The 22,361-nt window shown below is 42.0% G+C and overlaps 1 protein-coding gene across 3 annotated transcripts in view; it reads left to right on the forward strand.

Annotated features, from left to right (window-relative positions):
• Positions 1 to 22,361, forward strand: part of LOC129025670 (F-box-like/WD repeat-containing protein TBL1Y) — a 186,914-nt gene that overhangs the window by 134,603 nt on the left and 29,950 nt on the right. The window contains exon 4 of one of the 3 annotated variants that reach the window (XM_054473325.2): positions 1,773 to 1,918. In XM_054473325.2, the coding sequence (XP_054329300.1) occupies positions 1,773 to 1,918 (146 nt within the window). Of the gene's footprint in view, positions 1 to 1,672; positions 1,919 to 21,971; positions 22,048 to 22,361 lie in introns of those variants that run through there. The other 2 variants (XM_054473324.2, XM_054473326.2) reach the window with 2 other exon arrangements.

Consider the following 22,361-nt stretch of genomic DNA (forward strand, 5'->3'; position numbering starts at 1 on the left):
GAGGCTGTCAATTATCCTCAAAGGATCTCAGAGACCTGATTTATCAAGGGGAAAGGGGCAGTGATAGAATGGTGCAGAGAGGCTTAAACCCATTGAGTAGGAGCCACGTGAGAGGCCCCCATCAACCATGAGAGTCATGATGTCTATGAGAGAGGAATCACTGTGGCCCAGAGTAGATAAGGAAGATTTCATGCAATGGAGCCTTGAGCCAAGAATGCAGTGAGGTCCTGCTTAATCCATTGACTGGGGTTTTTCTGTTCCACACTTTGCCAAAGACCTCAATGACAAAAGCTTGCAGGTGAAACATGGTATAGCATGGCGGGGAGTAGAGTCCTTGATGAATACAAGGGTGGGTTGCTTCATTTGGTAGAGGAATGGGTAGAGGAAAAGGAAGGTGAATATATAGAGGGAAACAAGTAAGAAGGTAAAGATTAAGTTCTTGTAAAGAAACTTGGCTTATATCCTCTAAAAACACTTTGCACCAGGCAAAGTGACCCAGCCCTGCCAGGTTCCTTATTAGGAAACTCCCTGAAGCACCCTAGACTTGCCGGCAGTAGGATGCCACCTCCTCTCCTTGATGAATGGCTGTCACAGCTTCCCCACTACCCCTAGACTTCCACAGATGCTCAGTGGCCTTGGCTTCTTTCCTTGAAGCAGGCGTCATCCACAAGAGCAAGGCATGGCTTTCTGTGTATTCAGTACTGACCCCCCACCCCCCAACAGCTTCATCAAGAGCCTTTATTCAAAGCTGAACTGAAAACACCTTTAAATTGCCAAGCGTCTTTGATCAACAGCTTCCTACAGAGGCAATGAAAGAGATGATGCACTGGGGGAGAAAAGGAAAATAGCCAGTATCTATTAGAAAAGATAAAATTCCCAGTATTTTGAGGAAATGATTCAGCACCACACCAATCAGTGCAGAACAGGCTCATTTCTGTCTTTGGACTTCGGGTTGTAATGCAGTTGCCCACAGTGCACTTGGGTTCAGTGTTTGCTGTTCCCTCATCTTGGGCTGAAGAAAGGTGCCCTGTGTGCTTGCAAGGGGTGACACAGAGAAGCTTCAGCATGAGCTTCTGCAAAGTCATGTGAACCATGGAGTCAGGGGGATCCTGGAGTCAAATTTCTGTAACAGGAATGTCCAACCGGGGCATGCAGGGCAAACTCTTTATTGTCTGTTCTCTGCTTTATTCCTTTTTATTTTATTTTATTTTTTTGAGATGAAATCTCACTCCGTCACCCAGGCTGGAGTGCAGTGGTGTAATCTTGGCTCACTGCAACCTCCGTCTCCCAGGTTCAAGCAATTCTCCTGCCTCGGCCTCCTGAGTAGCTGGGACTACAGGTGTGCACCACCAGGTCCAGCTAATTTTTGTATTTTTAGTAGAGGCAGGATTTCACTGTGTTGGCCAGGCTGGTCTCCAACTCCTGACCTCAGGTGATCCACCTGCCTCAGTCTCCTAAAGTGCTGGGTGTGAGCCACCATGCCCGTGCTGTTCTCTGCCTTATTCTTAATACTGGACTGGTTCTACCATTAAAGGCCCTTGTTCCAAGATACCAATTTTGGTCTTCCTGGGTCTGAAACCTCTCCCTCTCCCCTTGCCCTTTTCCACCTTACTGAACCCAAATCAGAAGGGCCCCTGGACATCCTACAGTGCTGTCTTAGCCTGCAAATTAAATGTATTTGAAATCTGCAGGTCACTTTCAGATCTCAAAGGCTGTGCCTCCGTCCTTCAATTTGGGTCTCACTCAACGTCAGCCTTCCCCTCTTGCTGCAGGTTTTTGTCACTCGGCTTTCACATTTGGGATCGAGAGCCACATCAGCCAGTCCAACATCAATGGGACACTAGTGCCACCAGCTGCCCTCATCTCCATTCTCCAGAAGGGACTGCAGTGTGTGGAGGCTGAGATCAGCATCAACGAGGTACGTAGCTGCTGCGCCTGGTCCCGGAACAGCAGAGTCCTGGGAAGATGCAAGAGCTTGGAACACATTAGAAGCTAACATGCATTTCCCTCAGGCATTTGGGATTAATTCGGTGGCAGGGTGTAGTGGCTCATGCCTGTAATCCCAGAACTTTGAGAGGCTGAGGCAGAAGGATCACTTGAGCCAGGAGTCTGAGAACAGCTGGACAACCTGGCAAAACACCATTTCTACAAAAAATTTAAAGATTAGCTGGGTGTGCTGGTACACATCTGTTGTCTCAGCTACTCAGGAGTTTGAGCCAAGAGGATGATACTGCGTAAGCCCACAAGGTCAAGACTGCAGTGCGCTGTGATCACCCGAGGGCACTGCAGCGTGGGCTACACTGTGAGACCATATATCTAAAATAAATAAATAAATAATGGAAGAACACTGGTTTCCACCCCACTTTGTGTTAACACCTTATTGATCTGTTGTGTGTATTCATAGTAACAAGTTTCCGGTGCCCCTCCCACATGGGTCTGTGTATTTTATTTAAATGTGGAATCACTGGCTGCTGACTGATGTAAAAATTACATTGCCACATCTGAAAAAGATGCAGCAAACCCTCAACTGCTCTGGGCTTCCGAGTGGACTTTTACCTTGCACATAACTACGACTTGGTCTGTCTTCTTGATTTCTTGGAGTAGGTTGAACCTGTGTTTCCTGGAACCTGACAGAGGGCATCACCAGAGGCTACATCAGGGCAGAGAGGTGATAGCTCTTGTGTTAAAGAAAATCTCAAGGGATGTTTTCATTACCAGGATTGCTGTAGAGCTGATGGGGTGGGAGGATGGAATCATAAACCCACATTAAAATTATGCACTTGGCTGGTATCCCATCCCACTTTTTAGACTGTACCACAATAAGCTATTGTGCCAGTTTTATACAAATTTTTGTTTTAAACAACACCCCTTTCCCTCTCTTGCCTCATTCTGCTGTGGTCTCAGGAATCTATAGTGAAGATCTTCTCAACTTCTGGGAACTTCTGGAATCCAGTCTCTTTCTTGCCACCTTCATCTGTGTCTATTTTATTTTTAAATTAAATTAATGTTTTTTGAGGCAGGGTCTTCCTCTGCAACCAGGCTTGAGTCCAGAGGCACTATCACAGTTCACTGCAGTCTCAACCTCCAAAGCTCAAGTGATCCTCCCACCTCAGCCTCCATAGTACTGGGGCCACAAGCATGTGCCACTGTGCCTGCCGTCCCTGTTATTGATTCCTCAGTCCCAGCTCCCTCTTTCTCCTACTCTGACCCAGATGCATGATTTTGCCCAACTTCTCTGTTTTCTACCTGGCAGTTGGATTTCTCCAGGATTCCCTGTATCCTGTCTTTCTGGGAACTGGTCTCACCCTTAAAAACCTTTCTCCTTTGCAGCATGTTATGATGCTTTCTTTTCATGGTTTAAAAACCTCTTTTAGAAAAATCACAGAGTAATATATCCTGTTCTCTTTTCTCCTTTCCTTTTTTTTTGTGGGGGGGTGGGGGGTGTGTGGTAGACAGGGTCTCACTCTGTCACCCAAGCTGGAGTGCAGTGGCACAATCATAACTCACCACAGCCTCCACCTCCTGGGCTCACATCATCCTCCTGCCTCAGCTTCTCAACTAGCTGGGACTACAGGTGCATGCCAGCACACCCAACTAATTTTTGTATTTTTTGTGATGATGGTGTTTTGCCATGTTGCCCACACTGGTCTGAAATTGCTGGGTTCAGCTGATCCTCCAACCTCTGCCCCCCCAAAGTGCTGGGACTGCAGATGTGAGCCCCTGTACCTAGCTCATTTTTTTCTTGCATTTTTGCTCACCATTTTGCACAAAGCCATAGCTGTAAAAACTCTGGTGTCTGTGCTCTCTCATGCTGTTTCTTACCTGGCAACCTGTCCATCTCTTTCCCTTCTTCATACTGGATTCCTGGGGTCTTCAAGTTACCCTGTCCAGCACCAACCAGTGTCCTTATCCTAGTGTTACCAGTGGAGGGTGTCCAGGTTCTTGGTGTCTTGAACAAAGAATTGGACAAAAAACACAAATAATCAAGGATGGAACAAAGGGATTTACTGAAAATGAAAGTACACTCCACAGTGGGGGAGCCCAAGCCCAAGAATTCGGGCTCAAGGATCCCATTACAGAATTTTTGGAAGTTTAAATACCCTCTAGAGAATACATTGGTTCCTTGGTGTGCACCCTATGTAAATGGAGAGGGTGAAGTAAAGTTACAAAGTCACTTACTCAGCATACGCTCTATTGAGAGGATATTTCCTGTCATAGCTGAAGTGTGAATCAACCTTATTTTCCCTGCCTCCAGATCCTATTTCCCTGTCTCATTCACCCCTAAGAAATGTGATCCTCATAAATATTTATGTGAGGCAGAGGGACCAGTGGTCTTTTTTCTGTAACTGCCTCATGCTGACTTGTGCCATAGTTCTGAGCTATTGGGGATCATGGAACTCTCACCCTGCTGTATCTAGTGGAGGCAGGATAGCTCCTTGATGGCCAGGGCTGGTGTCTTCACCTGGAAGTGGCAGGAACCGTTGTTGCATAATCATCTGAAGCTTGATGGTCTCCAGGAGAGAGGAAATGCATTTGGCTAAAAGATTTAATGGGAAGTTCAGGGGGTGGACACTTATGGTGTCAGGAATGTTTGTTATAGAGATTTGCAGGAGGAAAGCAAAATCTGGCTTGTGGTGTGTTCTAGGATCTTTGTGTTTCCTTAAAGTCTTAGCACAAATAACTGCATTTTGGTTTGGTTTTTTCTGTTGGGGCCTATTGCACAAGCTTAGTCCAAAACAATGATCTCCCAGAATTTTGTTTTAAAAATTCCCTTTTTTGGTCAGGTTCTCACAGGTAAGAGTGTGACCAAAACTTAGGGCCCTAGCACCACTCTCAGTTACCGTAATTTTGGATTTCCGGTCTCAGCACATTATTCATAGGTTACACTGTCCTCATGGTCACACATTTCTTTCAGCTCTTGTCATTCCAGTTGAAGAGAGACCATTTGACATTCTAGAGATGGCTGCAGGAAAGCATTTAAAGCCTTTGAGAGAACACAGCACATCAGGGAGACTATTATTATGACTATTGGGAGGATAATACCAAGAGGTTGGAGTATGTTCTTTACATAAGGTCCCCATAAGCCAAACCTCCTAAAATCAAATACATCAAAGAATGAGCTAAATAGGCAATTCATTTTCTAAGCAGTCCGTTCATCAATCTCCTACCACTGAATCTCTATAATCTTCATTTGATGTATTTCTCCATAGGCCGCAAGTGCCAGGAGCTGCACAGGTACTTCTCTGTCCAGCCAATTCTATTATTTAGCATAACTTTCACAGGAGAATTTAAAGTTCTTGTGTAACTGTAGACTTTACCATAGAATGTGCCATAGAGCCTATTATGGGAAACACATTTTTAGTCATTGCCTGTTTTACTTTCAACCCCTGAAAAAGGACCTAACAGGTGATTCCCTTCAAGAAGAGTGAAGGCCTCCTGGCAGTGTTCTCTTTAAGCCATGCTGTGCATTAAGAGAAGTGAACGAATGTTTTGTTTTTGACTGATTACAAGGCAAAGTATGTACCATTAAAGTTTCTTACCTACATTAGGCCTTTATCCTTTATCTATCAAAAAATAAACTTATCCATATATAAGGCTGGCTACAAACCCCTTCAAAAATAAATGTATGTCCCGTAAGTGCACATAAGAGACTCCTTTTCCACTCCAGTTGTTCATAGAGGCATAAGCAAAAGAAAATATTCAAAGATAAGAGTTTCTTGGTAGGAGAAGTCTTAATCTGTGAACTTGGGAAAAGCTGTTCACATCAAGGCTGCCATCTCTTTCTTGAGAGAAATTTCCCTTGTTAGTTTTACCTTAAGAGTTCCAATGGGTGTGCAGTTCCAAGAGCATGGAGGGATGCTTCTCAGTTGCAAGACCATAAGCCCAAAGCCCAAGGTCCCAAACACAACAGTGTAAAAGTGTTCTTTAAGTTTTAGGGTACATGTGCACAACGTACATTGTAGTGGGGATGGCAAAAACAGTCTTTCTTTGATGTTCTCAGAAGATCCAAATCATAAAAAGCTTTCTTTACCTGGTGAAAATACACTGTAGCATAATAATTTGCTGTTATAACGTCAGCCGTCCTGCATGGGAAAACTTTTATTCAACCAGAACATGCATTGAAAATAACAATTAAATGAAATCCCTTTATAAAATGGCCCACCAGCTGACCAAATGTACCTGAAGAATTTGTAAGTTACCACACCAATGTATTCAATTTGGGTTATTTTATCTTTTCCATGCTGAGTCGTGGCATGCAGAACTTTTAGTAATAAGAGCTTTAAGGACTCAGGAGGGACAAGGCCATCCTCCTGGTTCTCCATGAGTCCATGCCTAATTAACATTAGACGTATCCTCTTGAATACCAGATGTTTTTCCAAATTAGGTGCATAGCACTGACTAATGGGTTATCATAGGTAATGTGACTGAGACTGTGAAGTTTATTCGAATTGTGTATTTAAAAAATTTCAGTATCAGCTGCTTTAACATGAAAATCCAACAAAGTATTTTCCTGATATTTGATTTTTGTTTGTTTGTTTGTTTGAGATGGAGTTTTGCTCTGTCGCCCAGGCTGGAGTGCAGTGGCATGATCTCTGCTCACTGCAAGCTCCACCTCCTGGGTTCACGCCATTCTCCTGCATCAGCCACCCGAGTAGCTGGGACTACAGGCGCTCACTACCGCGCCCAGCTAATTTTTTGTATTTTTAGTAGAGACGGGGTTTCACCGTGTTAGCCAGGATGGTCTTGATCTCCTGACCTCGTGATCCACCCGCCTCGGCTTCGCAAAGTGCTGGGATTACAGGCGTGAGCCACTGCCCCCGGCAGATATTTGATTAATTTTTTGTTCTGCTTTGGTTTGCAGCTTTATACAAGGAAATTTGGTTATTTCTGTAGTTTACAACAACAACATAATAAACATAGTTAGACATTAAAATTTTATAAACCCAATACAGTTTTGGAACATATGTTAGTGTTATTCACAAAAATATAACCTAAAAAAGACTGAACATCATTTTTGCAGTCCCATGTACCTAAACATGTCAAATAATCCCGTTTACCTCTTTTCTGGATGTTTTCAGGGGCCCTGTGATCCATCCAAAAAGCCATGCATTAGGAAAGACATTGAAACTGAAGTTAGATTTTTGAATTTCAGATTACCATAAATTATGTATTTTGCCAAAATCATGACTCAGAAATTTTAAAGAAGTAAAAACCTTTTATGTAACCTTTTATTAAAAAAAAAAGTTCTTCTGTTCTTACACACCTTGCATATAAAAGTGTTTCTAGCAGTCTTAATTGCATGTTACAATGTTGATTCTTAGCAATTTAATTTTAACATAAAACCTGGTAAGTTATGTTAATTATGTGCTAGGTGTTGATAAGGTCTGATTGTTTCCAGCATAGCTAGGGGTGTGGCCAACTCCACATATCCCCAGGACTTACTTAGCTGGAAAGCAGGCAAGTTAAACAATTCTCAAAAGACAAAGAAGCAGCTTATAACCTTAAAGCATTCAGCAAACCTAATATTTGGACATAATTTAGACCACATATTTATTCACATTTTGAAGAGAATTGTATTTTACCAATAACTTTTAAAATCGTCTTTATTTCCCAAAGATTACTCAAGTCATATGAACTAAGTAAAAGGAATTACATTTTTTTAAATCATACTTTAAGTTATAGGGTACATGTGCACAATGTGCAGGTTTGTTGCATATGTGTACATGTGCCATGTTGATGTGCTGCAGCCATTAACTCGTCATTTACATTAGGTATTTCTCTTAATGCTTTCCCTCCCCCCTCCCCCCACCCCACAACAGGCCCTGGTGTGTGATGTTCCCCACCCAGTGTCCAAGTGTTCTCATTGTTCAGTTCCCACCTATGAGTGAGAACATGCGGTGTTTGGTTTTCTGTCCTTGTGATAGTTTGCTGAGAATGATGGTTTCCAGCCTCATCCATGTCCCTACAAAGGACATGAACTCATCCTTTTTTATGGCTGCATAGTATTCCATGGTGTATATGTGCCACATTTTCTTAATCCATTCTATCATTGATAGACATTTGGGTTGGTTCCAGGTCTTTGCTATTGTAAATAGTGCCACAATAAACATATGTATGCATGTGTCTTTATAGTAGCATGATTTATAATCCTTTCGGAATATACCCAGTAATGGGATCACTGGGTCGAATGTTATTTCTAGTTCTAGATCGCCACACTGCCTTCTACAATGGTAGAACTAGTTTACAGTCCTACCAACAGTGTAAAAGTGTTCCTATTTCTCCACATCCTCTCCAGCACCTGTTGTTTCCTGACTTCTTAATGATCGCTATTCTAACTTGTGTGAGATGTTATCTCATTGTGGTTTTGATTTGCATTTCTCTAATGATCAGTGATGATAAGCATTTTTTCTTGTGTCTGTTGGCTGCATAAATGTCTTTTGAAAAGTGTCTGTTCATATCATTTGCCCACTTCTTGATGGGGTTGTTATTTTTTCTTGTAAATTTGTTTAAGTTCTGTGTAGATTTTGGATGTTAACCCTTTGTCAGATGGGTAAATTGTAAAAATTTTCTCCCATTCTGTAGGTTGCCTGTACACTCTGATAGTAGTTTCTTTTGCTATGCAGAAGATCTGTAGTTTAATTAGATCCCATTTGTCTATTTTGGCTTTTGTTGCCATTTCTTTTGGTATTTTAGTCATGAAGTCCTTGCCCAAGGCATTGCACTTTTTACTTTTCAGACAAAATATTTGATTTAAGCTTTTTATTATTATTAAACCAATCAGTTAAACTCTTTTGCATTAATTAAAACTTCCAGAGGAGATAAACAGTGGCTTTTACCTTTCATTTAACCAGTTACCACAGAGAGAAAGAGACCAGAGACTCATTGGTAAGAAATTCTTACCCTTTTGCCGGCATGGCAGGTTTCTGGTCAGCTCTAGTGACCCTGCTTGACTGTATGCAAACAAATACAATGCCACGAATCTGGAATATTCCACATAGGCCGGCGTGGTGGCTCACGCCTATAATTCCAGCACTTTGGGAGGTGGAGGCAGGTGGATCACTTGAGGTCTGGAGTTCGAAACCAGCCTGGCCAACATGGTGAAACTTCATTTCTACCAAAAATAAAAAATTAGCTGCACGTGGTGGCGGGTTCCTGTAATCCCAGCTACTTGGGAGGCTGAGTGAGGCAGGAGAATTGCTTGAACCCAGGAGGCAGAGGTTGCAGTGAGTTGAGATTGCACCACTACACTCAGCCTGGGCAAAAAGCATGAGACTCTGTCTCCAAAAAAAAAAAAAAAAAAAAAAAAGAAAGAAAAAGAATATTCCCAAATAGTTTAAAAAGTTTTCGAGAAATTAGGCAGAGAGAGAGAGAGAAATATAACTTCTATTCTATTGATGAGCATAGTCTCAACACACTTAAAGTATCAGGAAGCCTAAAATCCAAAAAGTTAGTTTAAGAATCGAAAGCTGGTGTGCTCCATTAATTTCTGCAGCCCCAATAAAGGTAGCTTGGAAATTCAAGGTAAATGGATCAAATGATGGCTTGTTAGAAATGCATAGGAAACAAAATATTCACAGAACGAAAAAAAAGCTTTCCACTAGGAACTAAAAGACATCATGGATATAGATATATATATATATATATATATATATATACACACAACGTACATATACACATACACTCAAGCAAAGCCTGTGAAGAATAGACAGCAAGTGAGTGAAAACTAGAAGCAAAAACAAAGAGCAAACCAAACCTAAATGTTCCTACTCAATTTACCCTGGAGGCTACAGTGTTACCTAGGCTTTTAAAAAACCCACATATTGAATATTTTATTCCTGACACACAATTTAATATCTTCAAGTTCACCAATATCATTATGCCTCCTGTGCAACTGAGAAATTCACTTTAGGTACATGACCAGTAATCAAGACTAAAAGTTTTAATTATGAAAGTATTAATTAGCCAAATGTCTCTAAGAATGTCTTAAAGAATATTTTATTATTTAAACCTTTTCCAGCCGGGTGTGGTGGCTCATGCCTGTAATCCCAACATTTGGGGAGGCTGAGGCAGGTGGATCACCTGAGGTCAGGAGTTCTAGACCAGCCTGGCCAACATGGTGAAACCCTGTCTTTACCAAAAATACAAAAAATTATCTGGGCAGGGTGGCAGGCACTTGTAATCCTAGCTACTCAAGAAGCTGAGGCAGGAAAATTGCTTGAACCTGGCAGGCAGAGGTTACAGTGATCCAAGATTGCGCCATTGCACACCAGCCTGGGCAACAAGAGCGAAATTCCATATCAAAAAAAACCCAAAATACGCAACCTTTTCCATATTTTTATCCCTTAGTTAATGATTACTTCCTACATTGTTTCATAATTAACCTTTTCAAATCTGTAATTTGAACTTAACTTTTAGATAACTTCTGAATTAGACAAAAGTTATTATTTTTTCCACTAGTAACATAACCCTTTCTGGCACATTTTGTATACAGAATTACGTGTTACGTAGAGTTTTTATCCTTAGTAACCTAAAACTTTAGTGAAACCCTAAAAAGCAAGAAATCCTGAACTATCACCTATAAGCATTTATAGATAATAACAATTCCACAATTTTAGAAAACATGTTTCCCTATTTTACGACCCTGTCTTAATTGGAAATAACTCAGATATTAAAGGAGCACCAAAAATAACTTAAGATTTTAATTTACATTAAAAGTTTACCTAAAACAAGTATCCTATTCACTGTACTTAATTTTTAGTTTAACAAGGGAGATGTGAGACATTAATCAACATATGTAAAATGAACATGGGTTTGGTCCATAAAGGCAGGATGACACCTCGAAGCAGGGAGAGGGCTTGGATCTTCTAGGTCACAGGTAGCAAAGACAGACATAAAATTTGGACAAAATGTATGCTGACAATTCTGAAGGCATTTCTCTTTTTGTTCCACCAATAACTGTAAAGCTAGCTTGTTTAGTAAAGCTACAGTTAAGTCACATGAACTTAAAAATTGCCTAGACTTTTTACTTAATTTATGAGTGCTCTTTTATAAGTCAGTTTGGTAGACACAACGTATTACAATAAGTGTACATACAAATAAACACATCTAGACATGGTTACACAATACATAAACAATGATCCAATCCCTTAGAACCTTGGCCAGGAGACAGCAATAGAAGCTTGCTCTTGTTACTTTGCCCCAATAGATGTTTGTAATGCTTGTTCCCCAGTGCCATAAAGAAACAGCACTTAAACATAAATTTAATTTCCTCAGCAAGGCCATTTTTTTACTTTCTGCAGAAATGGTAGACTTGCCAGCAGTTTTGCCACGAGAGTACACTGAACAAAGGAAACAGGGTTATTTATAACCTGACGCGTCCACCCTACTGCCATGTCCGGTTTCCACTGGCTGGAATGGGACCTCACATTTTGTATTTGTCCTATTGACTAGCAACTCAGAACTTTTTAATAGAGGCAAACGTAGAGGAGAACAAAGGAAGCAGAAAGTAACTTGTAGAATGATAAGAAAGGTAAAAACACCTTTAAATAAGGAAGAGGAACATGCTATAACCTAACGCTTGCTTGGACCAGCATAAGCATGCCAGGGCAAATATTTAGGCTAAATTCTGGGAGCTAAGAACATAAAGTACATTATTTTCTTTATTACAGCTAGCAGATAATGAGAATGTTAGCACAGGTCTTTGAATAAATTTTGCTTCTAAGAGAAGTTACTGTTAATTCCTAATTAGATGGGGAGGAAAGTCTTTGAAGAGGAGCCTCTACTTTACTTTTTACATAGATAATCCAGTGAAGGCATCAAAATTTCTGGTAAAGCAGTCTCTGTGGCAGTTTGATTTTTAAAGTCCAAACCTCCCAGATTCCGAAGAGCACTGAGGCCAAAGAATATGAAAGGAGGCATCATGTGTTAACCAGGCCCCCTGCTTACAACAGCAGCACAAAAGCCTGGATACATATGCCATCCCGCTTTCCTATTTGACACCAAACTTCAGATTCTGAACAGTTTTCTAAACAGGCAGCATTGCAACTGTGAGAGAAAATTCTAAGAAGGGCTTATGACTAGACCTCAGAACCTCTGCCAAGAGTGTCCCCTTTGAGCAGGTTAAGGTCTGCAGGATCCCCTGAAGTGTCTTCCTGTGGGGCCCAATCTTAGAGTGTCAGATGTCTCTGACCTTAGGTGGGCACGGGTGCCACTTTGCCTGCTTTCCCTCCAGAACCTACTATGAGCATTCCTTTGGTACCTAGGTGTAATCCCCACCTTTTAGCATTTAGCACACTTTCCCATGCTTGCCATTCCATGAAGTTTAATGATAGGAACTGGAGATTGGGTGGATTTCTTTTGCCCTTAGCCAGTTTAATAGGGGAAGAAAAGAATTTAGCCTAAGAAAAGAAGGTTTAAGTCACCAGAAACACGTGCCAGTTCTCTCTGAGCCATGCCAAAGGTAGGGATCAGGACCACACCCAGAAAATATGTTTTTTTAAAAAGTCCATCTCCCTTCTGGGCAGGGCAGTTATAACTTCCCATTCATTCCTAGGCCTTCAGGTAGTAGCAGGGGGTGACTTCAGCCAGTCGCCCTCAATCTTCAAGGAGCTACTAAGAAACAGCCACTGAAAGACTGAAAAGGAGAGGGGAAAAAAAACAGAAAAGACCCTGGTCTCTTAAGCAAACCAGCAGTGGCAGCCAGGCTTCTCCACATGGAAACCCGTTAGTTTCACTGGCAAAGCCAGAAACCTGCAGTTGCTTCTGTGTTTAGCACTGCTGCCAAGGGTCCGGAGTTGGAAGGGAAAAGAGATGGAGAAAGATTCTCCTGTATGGAGCAGAAAGGAAAAGGAGAAACATAAATCCCAAACTTTGGGGCTACCTTCTCCTAGAGTTTCTCCTGGCTGGCTCACCAAAATATATTATTGATGGAGTGTGTCCAAGTTCTTGGCACATTGAAGAAAAAATTGGACAAGATGCACAAACAAAGCAAGAAAGGACTTGAGAGACAGGACTAGCTGGATTTCCTAGGGCGACTAAGAATTCCTCAGCCTAGCTGGGAAGGTGACCGCATTCACCTTTAAGGGGCTTGCAACTTAGCTTACACCCTACCAGTCAGATAGTAAAGAGAGCTCACTAAAATGCTAATTAGGCTAAAACAGGAGGTAAAGAAATAGTCAATCATCTATCACCTGAGAGCACAGAGGGAGGGATAGTGATCGGGATATAAACCCAGACATTCGAGCCAGCAACTGCTACCCTCTTTGGGTCCCCTCCCTTTGTATGAGAGCTCTCTTTCCACTCTGTTTCACTCTATTAAATCTTAACAAGTGCACTCTTCTGGTCCGTGTTTGTTCTGGCTCGAGCTGAGCTTTCACTTGCTGTCCATCACTGCTGTTTGCTGCCTTTGCAGACCCACCGTTGACTTCCATCCCTCCAGATCTGGCAGGGTGTCTGCTGTGCTTCTGATCCAGTGAGGCACCCATTGCTACTCCTGGTCAGGCTAAAGGCTTGCCATTGTTCTGCACGGCTAGGTGCCTGGGTTCGTCCTAATCGAACTGAACACTAGTCACTGGGTTCCACGGTTCTCTTCTGTGACCCACGATTTCTAATAAAGCTATAACACTCACTGCATGGCCCAAGATTCTATTCATTGGAATCCATGAGGCCAAGAACCCCAGGTCAGAGAACATGAGGCTTGCCACCATCTTGGAAGTGGCCCACCACCATTTTGGAAGCAGCCGCCACCATCTTGGGAGCTCTGGGAGCAAGGATCCCCCCGGTAACAGAATGAAGGGATATATTGAAAATGAAATTACACTCCACAGTTTAGGAGAGGCCCTGAAAGCACAGGGGCTCAAGGGCCCCATTACAGAATTTTTGAGAGTTTAAATACCCACTAGAGGATTCCATTGGTGTGCACCATGTGTAAATGGAGATGATGAAGTAAAGTTACAAAGTGATTTACTCGGTATATGCCCAATGGAGAGGAAATTTCCTGTCACAGCTGAAGTGTAAATAAGCCTTATGTTCTCTGCATGCACACCCTATTTTCCTGCCTCACTAGGAGGACACGTGCTTGAGGCCAGCAAGATCTCAGGTCTCAGTGTGCTGTGACTCCATTTTCCTCTGCTCATTGCCTTCTGCCTCGCCCCTGTTGAGAAGCCTTCATAGCTTCTTTTCCTTGGCACTCCAGATGCCAGCACACTGAGGGCCAGTAAAACACCACCCCATTTGTCTCAATGGTTTCTAGTCATTAAAAAAATGAGTCAGGCCAGGGGAGGTGACTCAAATTTATAATCCCCACATTTTAGGAGGCCAAGGTGGGAGGATCGCTTCAGTCCAGGAGTTTGAGGTTGCAGTGAGCTGTGATCACGCCGCTGCACAGCAGTTTGGTTGACAGAGGAAGACTCTGTCTCTAAAGAAAGAGAGGGAGAGACAGAGTGCTCTTGGAGTTTAAAAGAGGATGTGTTTTTACCGTCTTAGACAGTTACTGCATTTTGAGATGTGCTTCTTCATTTGGGTGTGCATATATGAAGGAGGAGCAGGGTATGCAAGCGTCTTAACCAGTCACCACCACTCTATGGCCAGAATCAGGAGCCAAGATTGCCTGAGGAGGCGATGCAGCTAGTTGTTTACACAGGTTGTATTGCTTTCCTTATTTCAAATAGTGTCTTGTAATCAGAAATCTTCTGGGGTGATGTTTCATTTAGTTATTCTTCAGCTGAAACACGAGCCTTTCAATTCTTCCTCGTTTCTGAGGTTGTTCAAGTTCGGGAAGTATAAAAACATCTTTGCATATGCACCAGACACTATCCCAAGGCATATTGAGTTTCATGTGACTTTAACATTTGGCATGCTTCACAAGGAAGGAACTTCCTCCTGTATTTTTAAATGTGTGTGGAAAGTTTTTTCTGGTAGATGGAAATCAGAGAATCAAAGAATGTTAAAAAAAAAAAAAATTAAAAACATGAATCAGAACGAAATGATGTTGTTAATTACGTCAAGGCTCTAGTTAGTCTTACCCTGAACCCGACGAGTCATTTGAAGTAGCAGCAAGTGCCTATTTTATTAAATCTCATGAACAGATGGACTTCCAATCCTGGCCCGATTGGTGTGGGCATCTCATTTAGGCTCTGCTTCTGAAGCATTACCCTCCCGTATAATGGGTGGACCTTTGCAGGGGTTTTCACACTCATGATAGCGTCTGGACAGGGCTTCTCCACCCCAGCACTCAGTATTTGGGGCTGGTTGAGTCTCTGTAATGGGGCTGTCCTGGGCACTATAGGGTGTTCAGTAGCATCCCCAGGCTCCACCCACCAGATGTCAGGAGCATTCCTCCTCCTTAGTTGTTACAACCAAAAGTGTCTCCAGACATTGCCTAATACCGCCAAGGAGGCATAGTCATCCCCCATTGAGAATCACTGCATCAGGGATACCACAGTTTGTCCAGAATAAATGGCCTTTTTGTCCTGAATGCCCTAACTGGGTTTGACACTCCGAACAGTTGTCACACGTAGTTCTTAACAACAGTTTGCCACGTTCCCTGCCCCTTTCCCACCATGGAATCATTCACTCCAGGCTCCTGGGCTCTGGGTTGTTATGTATAAAGTTTCAGTGCTGCAAAAGAAATAGCACTCAAATATAAAATTTTCTTTTTAATTCTCAGTAAGACAAGTTATTTCTATAGAAGGGTGTGCCCTTACAACCAAATTACATCCAAATTACAGATGAAGCAATGGTGAGTTCACACCCAACAAGGAAGGGGAAGGGGTTTTTATCCCTGACTCACGTGGCCCCTCCTACTGTGTTGTTCCTCTGTTGGCTAGGGTTAGACTGCACAGGCTAAACTAATTCCAACTGGCTAGTTGAAAGAGAATGACGGGGTGAGTGGTTTGGCTGGGAAAATGGTTATGACAGAGCAGGTAATTGGAATGAGTCAGGGTGGCCAGGTAATCGGAATGAGTCAGGGTGGAGCAGGTAATCGGAATGAGTCAGGGTGGAGCAGGTAATTGAAAAGGATTACTTTATGAGGAAGTTAAGTTTAAAAGTAGAAGGTAAAGAATTGAACCTGCTGACTTGTTGATTCTTTGAAAAGAAATTCAGAACTCATGTCTAACAACCCCTCCCCTTGTATTTCCTTACAGCTGTTTCTTCTCAGACTTTTTTTTTTAACATGTTTTGGCTTAGTTGTTTTGCTTAATTTTCCAAAAGAAGAAGCTTCTCTGGATAAGGTGGAGGATAGTTAAGGGAGGTTTTAGTAAGTAAGTGCTGTTTCTGTAAGTCTCTGCACCAACCCACAGATGCATGGTATGACACAGCACCCAACAAGAATAAGTACATGCATTTCAGCTGTGAGGGAAGTAAGAATTGAGGCTGTCATTCCTTTCTGCCAAACCACTTTTCTAGCCATCCTGTAAATGGGTCATTTACTCCTGAGTTGCTGGCTAACTCATTGGATAGAGCAGTCACACCTTGCAATGCCTTTGTTATACTTCTGTCAGGGGTAGTGGTGTTTGGGATGAAGGTGCAACATTGAGTATTAATCATGAAGCAAACTCCTCATCTTTCTGCTAATATCATGTCTAAGACTATTCTATTTTCTGAAGCCATCTGGCATGTATCCCCTAATTGCTCAGCTATTCCTTTAACAGCATCTCTAGCATAGTTAACAAATCACTGTTGGCTGTAGTAGATGTAGTTTATCCAATCTACATTTTTATTAATTGTCACCTACCAAAACACTGACTTGAATCCTGCAGCTATTTGATTTTGGGCTTTAAATTGACTGGTATTCCCTGTGGGACTCTAATTGTATCTAAAAAGATGTGAGAGTCAAAAGACCCATAAAGGTCTTCTCTCATTGTACAGTGTCTTATTTTTTCCTTCCTCTGGTAGATGAAATGCCAGGGTGAAAGGGATAGCCAATTGGACTAAAGCACAAGTGCCATTCCAGTTACTCAGCAGAGTATCCAGTAAAGGTCCACCACAATACCACCATACATCCACTTGGGGATGAACAAGGGCTGACTGATTGGTAAACTCTTGAAAATTCTTAAGCTCACTGCATCCCTTCAGGTCTCCAAGGGACACTAAGTTTTCTCCCTGTTTGAGAGACATGAAGTGAACTTAGTGTTGGGAAACGGAGGCCGGATGGCTCTTGGGGGCTGACCTGCAGGGTGCCAGGCTTCAGGATATAGCAGAGACTGAGCTTGGCGTGACATGTTACCCCTGTAGAATCCTGGAAAAGAGCTACTATACAGACCATGCCTGGTCGACTGAAGGACCATCCTAGTGGAAAGGTGACAACCTGGGCCCCTCGCCTGCTGTGCACACAAGCATAACATTTGCTTTTGTTTAACGTGTGGACAGAATATTTGATCCATTCCACCCAAGCATTTGCATCTTGGCAATCTGTCTTAATTGCCAAAGTTTGTTTTAAGTCTTTAAAGTTTTATGATAGCTATCTTGGTCTTGTCATTAGATGGAGGAGGAACAATTGTTCCATTGTAAGAGGTTTTGGAAGCAGGCTTAGAGGAAGTTGCAGGCAGTGAGGGATCAAAGAAATGAATTTCAAAGAATCTAACAGGGTTTGTCCTTGAAACCTCAGCCCCCATACCATAAGAAGGGAATAGGGCTTAGGAATGGGGAAGAACTTTGAGGGTTTGAGATAATAACCTGTATAGAATTACACTGGTTTAGCTGACAGCAGGGAGGGCTGTCCCTCTAGTAAAATGAATGTATGGTTCTAGGAAATTACAAAAACTGGTTGGGGCAGTTCATTCTTGCTCTTAATGGTCCACAGATCATTGGACCAACTATGGCATAAAAGCTCTACACTGGGGAGCAAGACTCCTGGTTGACACTGGAGCCTTTACTGAAATCTCTCTGGATTAAATGGTCCCAATACACTAATGCTCAGTCTGAGGAGAGTCAGGAGGGACAGAGGTACTTTTCTGAAGTAGAGAGATGTCTTTGACTTGGCAAGTCCGCAAGGGTATAACAAGGCAAGCATTAAATGCAATAGTTTGAGGTGAAATTGACTTGATTATGTTAATAACTAAATGGTCCACAATAGAGCGAGGAAAGAAGAAAGAGAAATAGGATAGATGAAAGGGTTAAATTTTTCTTAGCTTTAGTTTGGTAGGGTTTTCCCCTGGAACAATAGCCCACAACTCTGGAGGGGGTGGCGCTTTCTTGACTCAGGTGTGATGAGTCCATCCGCCTTCCGCTGTATGAACAGCCATCTTGGTAGTTAGCATGAAGTAGGTTCCTTCCCAGGCTGGCTCGAGTTTTCCTTCTTTCCACCCTTTGGTGAGAATGTGAGCCTCAGGCTGGTGCTGGTTTACCGGAAGTTCTAGGGGTGGTATCTGTACTAAAAGACTTTAGTTTTCAGGGAAAGGAAAGTGGAAGATAAACTAAGTATGTAATTTCTAAGAAATTGACCTTTTGTTTTAAATGTGGGGACATCAGCAGTGGGCTTTATAGTCCTTGGTGCCTTCTCACTGAGAAATTTCCTTTAGCACCTATTTTTATCAGTTTTTAGACCAAAGAAAACCAAACACCATTTTATATTTGACAGTGCTTCCTGTATGATTTTTATACCAGATAAGCTAAATTTCACCTTTATATTAGTGTGTTATTAGTGTTAAACTTAGTTTTAATAAAACCTTGTAGGCATATTCATTCAATTTTTAATGTCTGACCATAAGGTAAGATTTTCATAGACTTTAACCTTTCATAATTTTTGTTAAAGAGCAGGTTAATGCTTTAAGAAAAACCTGTTGTGCTTTTATTTTAACATCCAGTTGACAGAAAAACTGGATGATACCCCTTTAACTTTACCCAATATGTTTACACACAGAATTTCCTTTACAATTAACATTTCAAAACTTGCTTAAACTGTTAAAACAATATATATATATTTTTAACCTTTTAATGTAGGTAAAAATCCACATTCTTATGCCTCCTTATAATCCTTTTACCAAAGGTATATTTTACTTTGCTTATACACGTTGCACATAAACTGTTTCTTCCATAGTTTTACATTTAGGAGGCCTAATTACTTTTAAATTATACAATATTTCTTGCATAAATTTCCCTTTTATACCTTTTTTCTTCCACGACTTTTCACAGAGAATTCTTTGACCTGCCTCAGCTTTCTGACTTGTTGCATACATCCCTTTCTTTAAATAACTAGTTAATTTATTTTAGGACAAGAATTTAGTATATAACATTCTTTTTAATATAAATTCTCCCCCTACCTTTATTTTTTTCTCAAAGTTGATAACCATTCTTTTCCAAGCAACTTGCTTCTTATCTGTGGTATAGCCTGCCTAAGGCCACAAGATTAGAAGTTAGGATAATACATGTTACATTGTACACTTTTAGCAAACTTTACTTTTGTTGAAAACCTTTTAGTTTGCAATTTCAATTCTCCTTTGCTATTAATGAGATTGTTTAGTCCAAATTAACTTAGAATTGGTATAGATGGTTCCTTCTTTGTTCTGTAAGTACTTTAAGGCTTGCCTGAGTGCAAACAGATCACATGTTTGAGGAGACCAATTATTAGGCAATTTTCCTAATTCTGCTTTTACAAGAGTTTCCTTATCACTTACTGAATACCCATTGTGTCTTTTTCCCTCTATCACCCCGGAGGAACCATTTACTGTCCTGACCTGAAAGGAATTCCACCTAGGTCTGGTTGGACCTTTCTATGGTAATTAATTAAAATTTAGATAACCTGTTAGGAAACCTGCTGGGACAAGGGAATTATCAGTGGTTAATGTTAAATGATCTTTTTCTAACAGAATAGCCCCATACTTCCAGATTTTTGAGTTAGTAAGCTACATTTTTGCTCTTCTTTTTTTTTTTTTTTTGACTTAAGGTAGTTCTGAACTGGTGAGGTGTGCTTACAATGAGGTTTCCTCTAAAAGCATTTTTCTACTTTTTTCTGTTAGCAAAGTACTTGCCGCTACAGGGCCATTCTGGGGTTACTGGGTTAAGGATTTTTGATTAGGAAGGCTACAGGTTGTCAGTGGCCTCAGTGCTTTAGGGCTATGCCCTTGTTTATACTGGCAACAAGGTCATGTTGGAGTGTTACAGGGTCATGGAGAAGACCTTCATTATGATCAATTACAGGTTTTAAATTTACCCTGACTTTTAAAGGCATAGGGTACACTGTTTTCTCTTTACTACTTCTATTGCTCTCTTTTTCTTTCTCTTTGACTTTCTGTCTCTCTTTCTCTCTCTTTCTGTTTGACTCCTTCTTTGTGTCTCTGTCTCTTCCTCTCTTCTTTCTCTCTCTCTCTCTCTCAGCTGTTCTTTTGCTTCCTCTACCAGCTGCTTATACTGCTGTTCTCCCCTCTCCTTCTCCTTCCCCTAGGGGAGGGACCGGCGGAAGTGGAGCTACTCTTTCTTCCCCTGAAAGGAGAATACCCAAGATGGATATTAACATGACCCAAGTGTATAACTGAGGTTCTAAGACTTGTTCAATTTGGTCTGCTACTCCGTAAGGGTCATCTAGTAGCAGTTGAAGCTCCTTTTTAAAATTCCAGACTTATGAATTGGTTAGGGAAGCATTTACAAAGCCAGTGCCCGCCCTCCTGCCCCCCGCTACCTTGTGGTACCTCTTTCAAAGGGAAGAGGGTCCAAGCTGACCTCTTAGGTACAGAGGGAAATGGAAAATTCTGAATATCTTTTTTACATTGTTCTACCTCATGCTGGGGTCATTTTAGAGAGGGGTATTTAGGTTGGGAGAGAACAGGCTGGTGGAATGGTAATTCCCAAGAGTCAGTCAGGGTTATGAGGAGGAGGGCTAATGTGAGTAGAGGGGGAATTTGGAATGGGATCTGAGGTGGCAGTGGCTGTCTGAGGGGAAAGACTGGGGACGCTGAATGGGGGGACATAGACTAGGGGATCCCACGTGCTGGAATCTTTAGGCATGAGAGCTGGCTCCTCTGACTTTTCATTTTGAGGTGCCAGATTAGGTTCTTCCCCACTTGTTATTAAGGGGAAAAGGAGAGCAAGTCCTTGCCTCCAATAAAGGGCATAGCCTACTTCTTGAGACACTGGACTTTTCGCATTAATGTATCAGATTACAAGCTGACACGTTACATCCTCATTTGACCCAAACTTTTGCCAGAAAATTGAGGGTTTGAGGATGGGTCCCTGAGTCTAAATAAAACAGCATTATTTTATCATTTGTTGCTTTTTCCTATGTTTAGTCCTCTCATTATCCTTCCAGTGTTTTAGCATGAGACCTAGGAAGCTATCAGGGGATATCTTTGTTACTGTCTTTATTCTCCTTGCTCCCTATCTTGCTTGGGGTATTTCCCATCTTGATGGTTTTGGGGTCAGGTTCAAGGTTCAATGTCCATTACTGGAAAATTCTTACCTTTTGGGGTGAGGCTCAATTTTCACTAGTGGAAATTTCTTGCCTTTTGGGTTGAGGCTTAATTTCCCCACTGGAAATTTCTTGTGTTTTGGGCTGAGGTTCAATTTCCCCACTGGAAATTTCTTGCCTTTTCTACTACTGGAGGTTTGTGTGAGGTTCAGTTCCCCATAGTGGGGATGTCTCACCTCTTTTTAACCTCTAAGCTGCCCCCAACCAAGGAGTACTTCACTTAACCACCTGCGGCTTTCTTATCATGATCCCGACCACCAAGGAAGTACTTTACCAGCTCCCCTGGTTTTTCTTTCCCTGGTTTGTGCACAGAGTCATCACCACAGTATGTGAGGATCCTTTAAGCTAGGTTGCTGGCCAGTTCTTTTTTTTTTCCCCCCATGTTGCTGAGAGCTCAGGTTATTCCTCGCACAGGAATTTTTCACCCCTGAGACCACCACAAGGGGTGGGGCATGCCTTCTCACGAGAGAGAGCCAGAGACAGTCCCCAGTGGGGAAATGTAATCCTGGACGAGCCCCCAAATTGTTATATATAAAGATTTGGTGCTGCAAAAGAAATAGCATTTGAATATAAAATATTCTTTTTAATTCTCAGCAAGGCAACTTACTTCTATAGAAGGGTGCGCCCTTACAGATGGAGCAATGGTGAGTGCACACTTGGACAAGGGAGGGGAAGGGGTTCTTATCCCTGACGCACGTGGCCCCTCCTGTGTGTCGTTCCGCAATTGGCTAGGGTTAGACCACACAGGCTAAACTAATTCCGACTGGCTAATTTCAAGAGAGTGACAGGGTGAGTGGTTTGGCATGAAAAATGGTTATGGTAGAGCAGAAAATCGGAATGAGTCAGGGTGGAGTAGGTAATCAGAATGAGTCAGGGTGGAGCAGGTAATCGGAATGAGTCAGCGTGGAGTAGGTAATTGGAATGAGTCAGGGTGGAGCAGGTAATTGAACAAGGTTGC

Source organism: Pongo pygmaeus, chromosome Y (assembly GCF_028885625.2).
Source record: "Pongo pygmaeus isolate AG05252 chromosome Y, NHGRI_mPonPyg2-v2.0_pri, whole genome shotgun sequence".
Lineage (NCBI taxonomy): Eukaryota > Metazoa > Chordata > Mammalia > Primates > Hominidae > Pongo > Pongo pygmaeus.